The sequence below is a fragment of the Callorhinchus milii genome, unplaced genomic scaffold, assembly GCF_018977255.1.
Source record: "Callorhinchus milii isolate IMCB2004 unplaced genomic scaffold, IMCB_Cmil_1.0 Scaffold23, whole genome shotgun sequence".
Taxonomy (NCBI): Eukaryota; Metazoa; Chordata; class Chondrichthyes; order Chimaeriformes; family Callorhinchidae; genus Callorhinchus; species Callorhinchus milii.
Window position 1 is genome coordinate 8,010,052 of NW_024704764.1, and position 14,149 is coordinate 8,024,200.

The following is a 14,149-nucleotide window of genomic DNA, read 5'->3' on the forward strand; positions in this document are numbered from 1 at the left end:
ATTCTGTAGATTAAATCTATTATCTGGCTCTCAGAATAGGGCAGAATATAATAATAATCCTCGCATTTGATACAGCGCCTTATCACGTCTTCGAGATTCAGTGACCTCAAATGCTGGTGATGGGTTCAATGAAATTCCAGCGTTAGTTATTCTACGATACCCACGAGGACGCAGATATAATCCACATCTATCAAACAGAACGCAATTATATAACGAAATTGGCAAATAAAGTCTCTCCCTTCTAACGGGAGATAAGGGAATCGAGTAGTAAGTCCCGCCGACGGGTTTCGGCAACAAAGAAAGTCCTGCCCTGAAGGGGAGAGAAACAAACAAGCTGCGGTTTCGAATAAATAAGAGCTATATTTAACGAAGAATCTTTCAAAGTCACCGAGGAGAGGATTGAGGGACAGTAAGGTCACTTTGACCAGGTATCCCTTCACTCCCTGGCACCTCCCTACCTCACTCCCCAACCCACCACTCGGCTCCTCCGGCCGACTGGCACCGGCCTCCTGCTCGTCCCTCGCGCCCTCCGCTTTATCATCGGAGGACGTGCTTTCAGCCACTACGCCCCAAAGCTCTGGGACGCTCTCCCTGAATCCTCCCGCCTTGCCCACCCCTCTCACCCCTTTTGCAAGTCCCGCCTTAAGATCTTCCTCTTTGAAGTTGCTTACGAGTCACCCTCCCCACCTCCCCCTCCCTCTCTCTCCCCTGCAGTCGCTGCTGGAAGCTCACGACTCCGTTGCATCCAAAAACTATGACACGCCACCACCCAGCCCGGAGTCAATGATGGACACGGCGCTTAACAACCAGCCCGTGCCCCCAGACGCTGTGAGGATGGTGGGCATTCGCAAGACCAAGGGAGAGCACCTGGTGGGTACAATGGCTTCTATTCGCACCCACCCTCCCCTGTTCAGGTGCACGATAAAGGTCTCCTTATTGTAATAATAATAATAATAACAATCCTTGCATTGGACCCAGCGCCTGATCACGTCTTCGAGACGTCTCAAAGCGCTTCACGGGATACACTGTCAAGTGTAGCGACTGTGTGTTTTGTCGGGAAACACGGCAGCCAATTGCGCCCGGCGACGTCCTCCCACAGACAGTCATGGATTGAAGTGACCAAATTATTGTGATTATTTTTGTTAGGCATTGTTATCCCCGGAAACGCCAATCGACTAACAACCAGGTTCCTACTTACTGCTGGATAAACAGAGGCATGTGTGTGTGTGTGTGCGCGTGTGGAGTAAGGAAACTTGCCCAACATTTTGCCCTGGCCGGGAATCGAACACAGGTCCTCTCGCTCGCTGGGCGAGTGCTCTCACCGCCGAGCTACAGGACTCCACGGGCGACGGGCAAGAATTGCCAGCGGCTGACTCGTGTTGCGATCTTTACAGGGCGTTACGTTCAGGGTAGAGGGAGGAGAGCTGGTGATCGCTCGCATTCTCCACGGAGGCATGATCGACCAACAGGGCCTGTTGCACGTGGGGGACATTATCAAGGAGGTGAACGGCAAGGAGGTCTGCAACGACCCCAAGGTGCTCCAGGAGATGCTCCAGAACGCCAGTGGGAGTGTCATCCTCAAGATCCTCCCCAGTTACCAGGAGCCGCAGCCTCCCCGACAGGTACAGGGTAAAACCCCGGCCATCGGCCCATGTAATTATTATAGTCGTCACTTCGTCGAGACCTCGCAAAGCGCTTCGCAGGATTGTGCCGCAAAGTGGAGTGACCTTTCGGGTATTTTGCGGGCGACGCAGGGTTGGGGTTCAGGGAGTGACGTACGACGACAACAACAGCTTGCACTTATATAGCGCCCTCCGCGCGGGGTAGCTTCTCAGAGCGCTTAGGATTCACGGTTAGATGGACGCCAAGGGATCGAGAGGCCGATCGAGGTCGTGGGGCGGTCGTGCGGGTTTCTCAATCAGAACGAGGCAGGAATTTTTTTATGCGATGCATGAGGGACGAGACATTATAACAATAATAATAATAATAATCCTTGCATTTGATATAGCGCTTTTCACGTCGGGAGGACGTCCCAAAGCGCTTCACGGAACACACTGTAGAGTGAATTGACTGTATATTTGTGGGCGAACGCGGCGGCCAATTGCGCACAGCAATGTCCCACAAACAGTCGTAGATTGAAAATGACCGATTTATTATTGGTTTTGGTTTTGGAGGATTATTATTAGGCTCTGTGTGGAGTAAGGAAACTTGCCCAAGGTTTCGCCCTCTGCCTGGAATTGAACTCAGGTCTCTCACTTGCAAAGTGAGTGCTCTAACCACTGAGCTACAGGACTACAGGCAGAGCTTGCAGTCAAAGCAAACAATCATAAGGGCTCGGCGCCCTTCACGCAGGGAGGGCGTCACAAAGCGCTTCGCGGGATCGTCAAGCGCGCAGTATAGTGACTGCGCGTTTTGTAAGCGAACGCCTCGCTTTTCACCCACAAATATCGGTCAATTCACTTCACAGTCTATTCTGTGAAGCGCTTCGAGACGTCGAGAAGACGTGAAAAGCGCTGTATCAAATGCAAGTATTATTATTGTTGTTATTATTATTATTATTATTATTATCCCAGGAACTGGTTCTGTTTTGTAAGTAGAAACTCTGGGAGCCATCAGCGTTAACAAATCCTCTCCCCCTCCCCACCGCCCCACCAATCCCATCTTGCTCAGTCAGGGACATGATCCTCTGTCACTCCGGGATAATGGATGTAATTACGACTGAAGCAATCTTTTGAAAGCCCTAATTTATCCTCCTCCGGGCTGCCACAAAGAGAGTCTCTCTCTTTTCTGCTCTTCTTTTTTATACGTATCTGTGCAGTGACATTTCCAGCCCCGCCAACCCATTGCTCTCGTTACATCGACGCCCGTGTTTTTACAAGACGCCAAGCTGTTTTTACAAGCTGTTCCCCCTCTTCGCTAGACGTCTCTATGGCTCCTTTCCATCTCTGCCTCTGGAGAGTGCACCCACCTCGCAAGCGAGAGGACCCGGGTTCGATTCCCAGGTTAGTTTGCTCACTCCTCTCGCCTCTGTTTCCCCGGCTGTAAGTAAGAACCCGGTTGGACGATTGGCAGATGGCTTTTCGGGGGTAATAATCCCTTCAACAGTACATAATAATTTGGTGACTCAATCCATGAGTGTTCGTGGGGACACCTCTGCGTTTCGCCCGCGAAATGCACGGTCGCTCCGCTTTGCAATATGTGGTGCGAAAGGGCTTTCAGCCGTCTCAACGACGCGATAAGGTGCGGTGTCACACGCAAGGATTATGATCATTATTATCATCGTTGTTCTAGAGAAGATCACGTAGGCAGGTGCGACCAGGCGGAATCCATTGCGGCATGTCTCAACGAGAAGAGACCCTGTCTCGTCGAGGTGCCTCAGCGTTTCGTCTGTCAGCGCGCCTCGCCTCAAAAAGGCTTCCACGCTTCCGAGACATAATTAAAAACCCACCGATCAGGAGAGGATGAGGTGGAGCTCTCAATGTTGGACCAAACCCACACTGTTATCCACACACCACATGTCAGTCAAAGGCTCGACTTTATTCGTTTTTTAAAAAACGACGGTTCGACTGTGAAGAACAATAGTAAATACCGCAATTTAACGACGAAAACATTTTTTTTCGTGAGGCCGTGTCCCAATTATTTTAATCGGCTTATACTCCCCCGCCGCTGTGTGTGTCCCTTTCGGCTCCTCTCAAGTCTGGTACTGGGGTACGTTTCCGTGGGTTCTTCTACCCCAAAGGGTGAGGGTCGGGTGGTCCTAGCTGGACAAGCAGTGAGAAGCTTGCCCCCCGCAGTGCTCTCAATGGCACCCTACCCATTTTTTACCTGATTTAAAAGTCCTAGCGGTAAATAGACACCCGGTTGTCGGTTGATTGGCGGATCGCTTTTCCGGGGGTAATAATCCCTTCGAAAAATAATGTTTGTGGGACACCGCTGTGCCCAATTAGCTACCGCTTTTCCCCCACAAAATACACGGTCACTACCCTTTGCAGTGTATCGTGTGAAGCGCTTTGAGACGTCTCGACGACGTGATAAGGCGCAGTGGCAAACGCAGCGATGATTACTGTTCTATTGAGGAGCATTAGCTTTCTTGACAAAGGTACGAATTGTATTGTATTGTATAAAGGTGAGTGGTGAGTGATTCATGCTGCGATTTAAACTTGCAAGAGCAGGAGGATGTGTGTCAGCTCACACCCAGCCGCTATTTGCAGGTTTAATATATTTGGATCACTGGGTCAGCTGTGGAAGACGAAAGATGGTATTAAGTGGTTTTAAGTGCGGTGTAAATGCCTTTTCTCTCCCCCCCCCTCCCCCACCACCCACAAAACGCCGCCAAGCCTGACCTCTCCCCACCTGGCTGCTACATGCGTGCGCGCGCACGCACTTCACCAGTAAAGGGTGCTGTAGAGGGGCCAGGAGCAGGGACCCTAGCTGACTACCTCCTCCCTAACCCGGCGAGACTGTGAGCTCGAAGTCCCCGACGTGGGGCTCGAACCCACAAAACCCCCTGACTTCGGAGGCAAGAGAAACAGACAGTGAAGGGAGCACTGGCTGAATCAAGTCATTATCGTTGGCGCAGGCGTGGTCCAATTTTAGTAGGACCACAAAAACCAATGGATGTAGGAAATGACTATTTATTCCAGTTCAGTGCCCCAGAGCAGCAATGTGGAGGACTTAACAGCGTCAAACCCAAAGGTTGTATTTGACAAGGAGACACTTTGTTAAAATTCTATTACCAGACTTCAATAAAAGGAGTGAAATCCAATTGAATGCTTTCCTGAGGCTACAGACTGGATCCAAAAGCAGTCAGCCTCATACGTACTTAATTAGAACACACAATCCCACCCCCTTCACCCCCCCCCCCCCACCCCCAGCCTACGGAAAGTCATTTCAGGACATTGGGTATGACGCTGGTAGAACGTCCCAAGGCACCGTTATTATTTGTTACAGCGCCTTTCGCTTCAAGGGGACTTCTCAAAACTAAAACGTTTCATTTTGAGTCATCCCCCCCACCCACCCACCCCCCCCTCACCCTGGAAGTGAAGGCGTTGCATCGACCAATAATAATAATAATGGTCCTTGCATTCCATACAGCGACTTATCACGTCGTCGAGACGTCTCAACCAATTCACAGCACGTACTGCAAAGTGTACGGTTTGTGCATCTTGTGGTTATACGGTGAACGAATTGCTGAATGAACCCACTTCCCTCCCGTTTCACAGTCGCTAAGTCGTGAAGCTGGGGAGCAGATAACCCGACCGGCAGACGGACGGACAGACAAACAAACAGACTGTCCTACAAATATTAATGGCCCTCTGCGTTTTCTCTGTGTCTCTTAAATAAACGAGTGTCACGTCCTTCAAACCCCCCCCCCCCGTCACATTCCAGAGTGCTGGAATTCTATAACGGGACGACAATGCCGGCGTTCGAAGGTTGTACAGCAAGAAAAGAATGTTCCAAGCTTGTACAGCAACACAACACAGTAATCGTTTAGCCCAGTGCCTACTAACACTTGTGGCGTAATTTGTGACTCGATGCATTACTTGGATCGCGAGAGAGCTTTTAATTTTAATTTCACATTCTGCCTCAAAAAACATGACACGGCCCTATATCAAAGTGCAAGGATTATTAGCGTTATTCCTATCGCGTCTTCGCTCCATTCCAAAGTGCAAACGCACCTCCACCGTTCACAGATCCTGACACTTGAGAATACGATGAGGTACAATTTACCTTCACACAGCACCTCTCACGAAGGGGAGCACAGAGCACTTGGCATTCCTGGCTGGATGGACGTGGAGCTGAGGGCTGGGAGGGAGGGAGGGAGGGAGGAGGGTGAGGTGAGGAAAGTTGAATGAAAGCGTGTTACAAGATCCCACCGCGCTCTTTGAAAAGAAACGGCGGTTCTACCCGGTGTCCTGGCCAACAGGTAAACGTCGTGGCTGTTTGTGGGGACGCTGCTGTGTTGGCAAATTGGCTCCCGCGCAATTCTATAAGGCGCACAGTCCAATTTAACCTGGAGGGCTGTTGGCCACTTTTCAGGAGGTGCTACTGGGTCTTGTTAAAGCTCTCCGAGACGCTAGCCCACGTGAAGGGCGCGGTGTAAATGCAAGTTGTGTTGTCGCCTTTCAACATCCAATTGAACGGACCTCGGTTTAATGCCTCATCCGATACGAGGTCGCCCGAGGATTCAAGCCGCGACGTGTGGGTGGGGGCTTGAACCCGCAACCTTCCCGACTCGGGGGCGAGAACGCTAACGGCTTGAGCCAAGGCTGACACCGACCCCCACCCCCTCCCCCCCTCCCCACCATGTGGGTCACGGAAGTTCGAGTGACCCCTCTGCTCTTGTTCACCCCTTCAGGTCTTCGTGAAGTGCCACTTTGAATACGACCCCAACACTGACAACCTGATCCCCTGCAAGGAAGCTGGTTTGAAGTTCGCCTGTGGGGACATTCTGCAGATTGTGAACCAAGAAGATCTCAACTGGTGGCAGGTTAGTCCAACCACGCATGTGTTGGGCTACCACCTAGTGGTCACGGTGCACAAGACCATAGAGGATACATAATATATTAAGAATATTAATATGATAACTAATAATAATCCTTGCATTTGATATAGCGCCTTATCACGTAGGGATGTGTGTGTGGGTAGACGGAGTGGGAATGGGGAGGCCTGGGGGTGGTTGTAGGGTATGTGGGTGGAGGGAAGCCTGGGTCCCGGTGCGGGGCAGTCGAGGGGGTTCTCTGTCTCTGTCTGGTTCGTGATCAGCCTGAATAGGTTCACGCTCGTTCCCCATCCAGGCTTGTCACACAAAGGAGGGTGGGAGCGCAGGCCTGATTCCTAGCCAGCTCTTGGAGGAAAAGAGGAAAGCGTTTGTCAAACGGGATTGGGATTTCTCCACTTCTTCAGGTCAGTGCCGGGTAACTTAACAAGCTATGTATCTCACTCTGCCTCCCTCCCTCCTTCACCTCGTTCAAGGTCCGTCTCTTCGCCCGTGCTTTTCGGTCATCTTTACCCTCCACGCCCACACACACCCCGCCCCCTTCACCCTCGGCTCCGACTTCCAGCTCGGGAGCTAAGTCAGGGAGAAAGGGCGGAGGGATTGAGTGAGGGAGTTCCAGAGCCTCGGACGTCCGTAGCGGCTGAAATGGAAAGTGCTGTACAATTACTCGTGTGTCGGATTGTAGGAGCTGATCTGGTTTAGGGCTACAGTTGGCCTCAACGCTTCTCATTCGAATGTTGGCATCACACCAAGTGACATTTTGCAAGCCTCATTCCCTGTGCTGTATTTTCCATTGCCTTTTGTTTCTCCTGAATACACACGTACTCTGCTCTCAGGGTGAACACGTTGCTCTCTGTTTCAGGAGGGCTGTGTGGGAGCATGGGGGGCAAAAAGAAGAAAAAGATGATGTATCTCACGACCAAGAATGCAGGTGGGTCCGGTCTGATTGTTGCTCATTGTATGATCAGCGCAAGCGGGCTACCTGTTTCTCAGGTAACTAGGCCGCGAAATCGGAGCCTGGGGGTGGAGTGGTTGCCACTGTCCCGTGGTGTAGCGGTTAGAGCCCTCGCCTCGCGAGCGAGAGGACTCGGGTTCGATTCCTGGGGGGGGCCAGGGCGAGATCTTGGGCCAGTTTCCTCAATCGACACACAGGCCTCCCTCCGTTTATGATGTGAAAGGCGCTATCCAAATGTAATCTTGTTGTTGTTGTTGTTGTTGTTTTTCCTCGCTGTAAAGTAGGGAACCCGGTTGTTAGATGACTGGCGGATCGCTTTCCGGAGGAGATTAATCCCTTCGAAAATAAATAAATAAACAAACAAACAATCAAATAAATGGGTCACTCAGTCCACGACTGTTTGTAGGACACTGCCGTTGCGTAATTGGCTGCCGGGACTCGTACAAAAAAGCCGTCAATTCACTTTACGGTATACAAAGTGCTTTGATAGGTCCTGCCGGTGTTACGTCAAATGCGCCGATTATTATCATGGTGATGATATAATAATAATCCTCGCATTTGACAAAGCGCCTTATCGCGTCTTCGAGACGTCTCAAAGCGCTTCACCGGATACACTGTAAAGTGAATTGACCGTATATTTTGCGGGCGAAACGCGGCAGCCAATTGCGCACAGCAGTGGTGATGATGATGATGATTCCCAGTGGAAAGCTTTTCGAGGATACGGGCAGAAGATCAGTGTGTGTCGACGTGTGTTCAATCCTCAGAGTTTGATCGTCACGAGCTGCTGATCTACGAGGAGATGGCAAAGATGCCTCCGTTTCAGAGAAAGACTCTGGTCCTGATTGGAGCCCAAGGGGTTGGGAGGAGAAGCTTGAAAAACAGACTAATCTTGTCAGAGCCCAAGCGCTTTGGAACAACCATCCCTTGTAAGTCTCTGCGGTATTTTGTGTTTTGTTCATGTTCGTGTGACGCCGCTGTGCGCAATTGGCTGCCGCGTTTCGCCCAACAAAATACGCAGTCAATTCACTCTACAGTATGTTCTGTGAAGCGCTTTGAGACGTCTTACCGCTCGCTCGCCGAAGTAGTGTTTCCAATCGATTAAACTGTTGTTGACTCCCGAGTTGCCCGAATGGTTGACATGAACGGCTGACGTTTCTTTCCCCGCAGTCACCTCTCGTAAGCCGAAGGACGATGAAAAGGATGGTCAGGTGTACACCTTCGTGTCTCGCAACGAAATGGAAAACGATATCAAAGGTGGGCGTTACCTGGAGCACGGCGAATATGAAGGGAATCTTTACGGCACCAAGATTGACTCGATCCACAGAGTCGTGGAATCCGGAAAGATTTGCATCTTGGATGTGAACCCACAGGTAGGGTAAGCCGGGGTTGTGGGGGGGTGGTGGTGGTGGGGGGGGTGTGGCGTAGGATATTGCTTTGTGGGTGTCAGATCCTGCAGGTCCCTCGTGCCCTCCGTTCCCACCATTGGTAGCCGCACTGCCCCGAAACTCTGGAACATTCTCCTCCGCCTTGCCCCCTTCTTTGCCCCTTCTTCAGATCGCACCTGAAAACCTTCCTCTTCGGCCATGCCTATGGTCTCCCTCCACCTCCAGCTCCCCCTCCCCCCCGGCTTGGCGTGGGGGGCTCCGTCACTGTCAAGTGCTCCGGGACGCTACGCTGTGTGAGGGAGGGCGCTGTGTAAATGCAAGTTGTTGTGGTTGTTATCAAATCGGCCACCACGTTTGCCTGCAAAACACGCAGAAGAAGTCGTTGCGTTGGCCGTGAATTCCGTGACGCGACTCGAGACCTCGTGAGGCCAGGAATATTCTTAACGACTACTTCACGGCTCGCTTTGGGATTCGGACAGACTTTCTAAGTAGCTTTGTGATAACCCGTTGCTGGGTGGGGGACATTGTAATGGTGTAACCCTTAATCTCTCCGGGTCTGTGTCTTTCGAAGGCTTTGAAGGTCCTAAGGACATCTGAATTCATGCCCTACGTGGTTTTCATTGAGGCCCCAGATTTGGATACTCTCCGAGCTATGCACAAGGCAGCCATCGACGCTGGAGTCACCACCAAACAGCTAACCGTAAGCGTTGATTGTGTCGAAATATCATTAAAGGATTACTATTATTATTTTATTGTTACTATTATTATAAATACAAAGCTCTGAAACTTGCAGTTGTAATTTTCCATAAACGTTTCACCCCCCACCCCCCCCCCCCACCCCACCCCCACCCCAAAAAAGGACACGGATTTGAAGAAAACAGTGGATGAAAGCTGCAGAATTCATCGATGCTATAATCACTACTTCGACTACGTCATTGGGAATGATAATCTGGACAAGGCTTTTCACAAACTCCAGTCAACTATGGAGAAACTGTGCATAGACCCCCAGTGGGTGCCAGTTAGCTGGGTTTACTAAACGCATCCGGAAGACGATGGAGTCTGGTTGGAATTGGAACAAAAACATCAACCTTGTAGAAAAGAAGTCCTATGGAGAATTACCAGCGAATTTGAAAAGGTTACAGCTGGGCACAGTCGGTTGGCCTTAGCCCTCATATTGTTCTGGTTATCTCAGTCCGATGGTTCAATAAAAAGGGTGTTTTTTTTTTAAGGAGAAAAGTCTTTAGTCTCCTGACACCACGTTGGTGTCGGGAAACCCAGTACAGTTCGGAGGCAGTAATCAAAGCGTGTTTTATTTGAACTCGAACCCGTTTCACTTCGATGGGGGAGTTTATTGACTCAACAAATTTCTGGGTTTATCAAATAGATTTCATGAGATTAGTGAGTTGTTGTGAGTATCACCCAGACGGCCCCCTATTTTGTTGCATTCCTTCCAAGTGAGAACAGCAGTCTTGTGATCTGCGTTCAAACTCGGAGATTCAGGTTTGTGCTCAATTCAATGTTTACCCACCAGGTGCTTGGTTTAAAAAGTCTCTTTTCTGACCTGCTTTACAATGACATATGTGCAAGTAAAGAAGGTCAGACGTCACATGGGATTCATCCATCTCCTGATTTGTTTTATTCGTCTCCAAGGATCACTCCATCGGGGTAGAGGACAGGGTAGCGAGAAATCCCACCTGGGTCTAGATTCAGTGGCATTTCAGTGTCCAGAAATTTGCAAATTGCCCACAAAACAGGCAGTTTAATTCACTTTACAGTGTATCCTGTGCAGCGCTTCGAGATGTCTCAATGACGTGATAAGGCGCTATATCAAATGCAAGGATTATTATTATTATTAATTGGCAAATTGAATCATAAAGTTGGTTTTTCTCTAGTCTCTTAAAGGGAACTTGGAGGGAATCAGTTTCAAAAGCAAAGCTTTTATCCCAGACTTGCCAAAGAACTTGCTGAATCCTAGACTCTCCTAAATGCTATGAAATGAGAGTAAAACCCAGAGCCAGGTGGAATTTAATTCCCCCACCCCGTGTCTCTGCATTGCCAACCTTTTGACTGCTACGTACAAATTATCAATCCAGGATTCGAAAGGATGTACCGCCTTTGCTCTCAAGTGGAAGGTGATTTGGTCCAATTTGATTTAAATGGGACGAGCTGGGCTTAATCTTGCTCACCAATTAAAAAAATATCTGCTTCCAGACACGAGACGACTGCAACACCAATGGTCAAACCGAGATAGAAATGTTCCAGAACCACAGATTAGCTTTTTCTTCAAGAAACACTCACACGCTCGTACGATCGCGGACTTAGCTGGCCAGTAGACCGACCCATTACAGGGGCGGAAGAAGGCAAGGTACGATGTGATATTTATCGCGTCCGATATTTTCCGTTGACTTCAGAAACATTCCATGCCTTGACTTTTTTTTAAAAAAAATGATGATTAAAGTAAATATTTGGAGTTGGCGTTTCATCCTTTTAATTAAAAAAAAGTGTCTGTTTAGAGAGTATTTGTGAGGTATCATAGCTGCTGACTTGAGAAAAAAAATTCTATTAATATTTTAGAGGCCATCCCTATATATTTATTTCACAGAGATTCTCTGTACAGTTTCCCTCGGTATATTTAAGATTGCTATTGGATGTGCTCTATACCTGCCAGTCTGTAGCTGTTAGGTACAGGTTGGTGTGGATTATTTTTTATAGGAAAGACAAGGGAAGGGAAGGCAGGCTTTAAGAATTAAACGGTATTAATATAAGTAGAACAATATCCTTGGTTAATTTAGTTTTGTAACGTTTGTAAGTGCAACCCAATAAACAAAGGTGCTGTCTCCGCTTGTTAAAACAAATAGATGTCCTCCCTCTGGATCCATGGGAAATGATATAATATATTGCAGTTTTGTTGTTGTTAATAAATCCCTGAGGAACGGAGGGGTGGGGGGGGGGGGGGTGGGGGGGTGGGGAAGCTTTTAAAAAGTCTTGTTTTTTTTATTGCATTTTTAACTTTGTAAAAGATTTAGGAAAAAAACTATTCTATGTGTAACACGTGAAGGAATTAATGCTACGTGGTTAGGGGTGTGGGAAGGGAGCCAATTTCTAGGTTTTGATGTGTAGGAGATGAGAGGTAATGTGCATTTTATTGCTGAACGCAGAGGAAAACATGTCCGTGTGGCTTTTTTTTAATAAAAATGTTTTGAACGCGCCTTGCTAAAGTGAAGACGGAACATCTAAAATAAAAACCGAAGTCGCTGGGAAGACCCGGCAGGTCAGACAGCATCTATGGAGAAAGGAAAGTTAATTAACGTTTCAGGTCAATGAACTGAAATGTTATCTCGCTTTTCTCTCTCCATAGAGCATATTATTTTTCAAAAAAATAGATTTATATATTAGGCAATAAATTCACCATGTATAGCTGAGTCACGCATTCCTGGGAAGTGGGTAAAGTTTGGAGCGAGAGAAATACAAACTTTTTCCCAGTTGTTTTAATGGCGATCGCTTGACACAAGATCACAAGATCGGTTTGAGCGAAGACCTTCCCATCACGACATCCCATCACATTTTCTAAACGCATCCTGGCCTCGACCACCCTTCCTGGTGTCCCTTTTTGATTGCTCTTTGTGAATCTAACTTACAGCTTCGTTACGGAGGAATCCTGTTAGAAATTGGCATTTATTGAGTATTTAATGTCCACCTGAACAGGCACAGATGTACACAGTATAGAGCTTTAACGGCTCATCCGCAGGGCGCTGCCTGCAATGGGGTAGCACTTGCCCCTAACACTGTGAGCTCAAAGCGCCTAAGATTGGGCTCGAACCCACATCTTTGTATGTGACTCAGAGGTGAGAATGCCACCATCTGAGCCGGCCTGAAAAGGCACTACTGCATATCATGCCGGAATGATTATAATTATTATTAGTATTAATAGCAATTATTTCCAACCTTATATCTATTCCCCTATTTATAATCGATATAATATATGACCATGGCAATTGTACATTACCTCTCACCGTTAGTTTAAATGGTTTGCCTTTTACTCGATCAATTATTTTCCTGTATGACACGGACATTGTGTGTGTGTGTGTGTGTGTGTCAGTAGTCTGGGCGAGATTGCACTTTGCCAGTCAAAACTCGAGTCAAAATATTTTTCTTGGTCTGTGACCGAAAAGTATCGTCCATCTGTTACGCAGGTGAATTGCTTGCATCGTGACTGTGACGTTGACTGCTTTTTTTTTTGTAACCCCAAAACCCGCCCGTTTCATTCTGAACAGTGTTTTAAGTCGTCGTATTTTCTAAACGATTCCAATGGGGAAAATGGTGCATAAAGTTTGAGTCTTTCCATGACGTGGATAAGAATATATATTGTGTATGTAGTGTACAGTATTATATATCCAGTTGTATGGTAATTTGTCACTCGATAAGCAATAGCCTTGGATTGATTTTTTAAAAGAAAAGAAGGATATAATCTATATTAAATTTTGTTCGTCTGTGAAAATTTATTTGGTGAAGTATAACACCCAGGGAACACATTCTTTGGGTTAATTATTCATTCATTGTGTCTACTCAAAAAAAAACTGCCTTGACACCTCGGTTTTTTCATAAGTCATAAAATATGCTGGAGATTTTACTTGGTTTAACAATGCAAAGCATCTCACTGTCTGCTGTTATTTTCTGATACGTTGATGTAATTTTCTAATTCTAAATTAAAATGAAGTCAAAATCTCACCAAAAAATCATCTTGGAGTTTTTCTTTATAAAATAGTCGTTTATTTAAGACTATAATGGGCAATAAGGAAATGGCAAGCTTGTGGAGTGAATAATTTGCTTTTGTTTTCACAGTAGAGGAAGAGGACAAAATGCCAGCGGTATAAGGGAACCTAAAAATAAGCCAAAGAGAAGTACTAAACGGATTTGATATTAATAAAAAAAATCTAATGAAGAAAATAATGGGACTAAAGATAGACAAATCTCCAGGACCTGATAAATTCCATCCCAGGGTATTCAAAGAATAGCCGAGGAAATTGCAAATTCATTAGTCATAATTTTCCAAAGCGCTCTATATATTAAGGAATTGTGCCCTTGGATTGGAGAAATGCAAATCTCACTCCATATTTAAGAAGGGAGGAAGAAACCAGGTAACTGGTGAATTTTTTGAGGAGATCACTAACATGGTGGATAAGAGAGTATCTGTAGATGTCATCTACTTGAACTTCCAGAAGGCATATGATAAGGTTCCACATAAGAGGTTATTAGTAAAAATAAAAGAGCTTAGAATCGCAGGTAACCTTGCGACGTGGCTTGGTAATT

The 14,149-nt window shown here is 47.4% G+C and overlaps 1 protein-coding gene across 2 annotated transcripts in view; it reads left to right on the top strand.

Annotated features, from left to right (window-relative positions):
- Positions 1-10,616, top strand: part of LOC103183773 (MAGUK p55 subfamily member 2) — a 34,702-nt gene extending 24,086 nt beyond the window's left edge. For both annotated transcript variants that reach the window (XM_042343350.1, XM_007901418.2), the window contains exons 5-13: positions 715-870; positions 1,395-1,622; positions 6,359-6,490; positions 6,798-6,906; positions 7,362-7,430; positions 8,219-8,380; positions 8,622-8,824; positions 9,411-9,539; positions 9,699-10,616. In XM_042343350.1, the coding sequence (XP_042199284.1) occupies positions 715-870; positions 1,395-1,622; positions 6,359-6,490; positions 6,798-6,906; positions 7,362-7,430; positions 8,219-8,380; positions 8,622-8,824; positions 9,411-9,539; positions 9,699-9,875 (1,365 nt within the window). In that variant the 3' untranslated portion in view covers positions 9,876-10,616. The remainder of the gene's footprint in view (positions 1-714; positions 871-1,394; positions 1,623-6,358; positions 6,491-6,797; positions 6,907-7,361; positions 7,431-8,218; positions 8,381-8,621; positions 8,825-9,410; positions 9,540-9,698) is intronic.
- Positions 10,617-14,149: the final 3,533 nt, after the last annotated feature.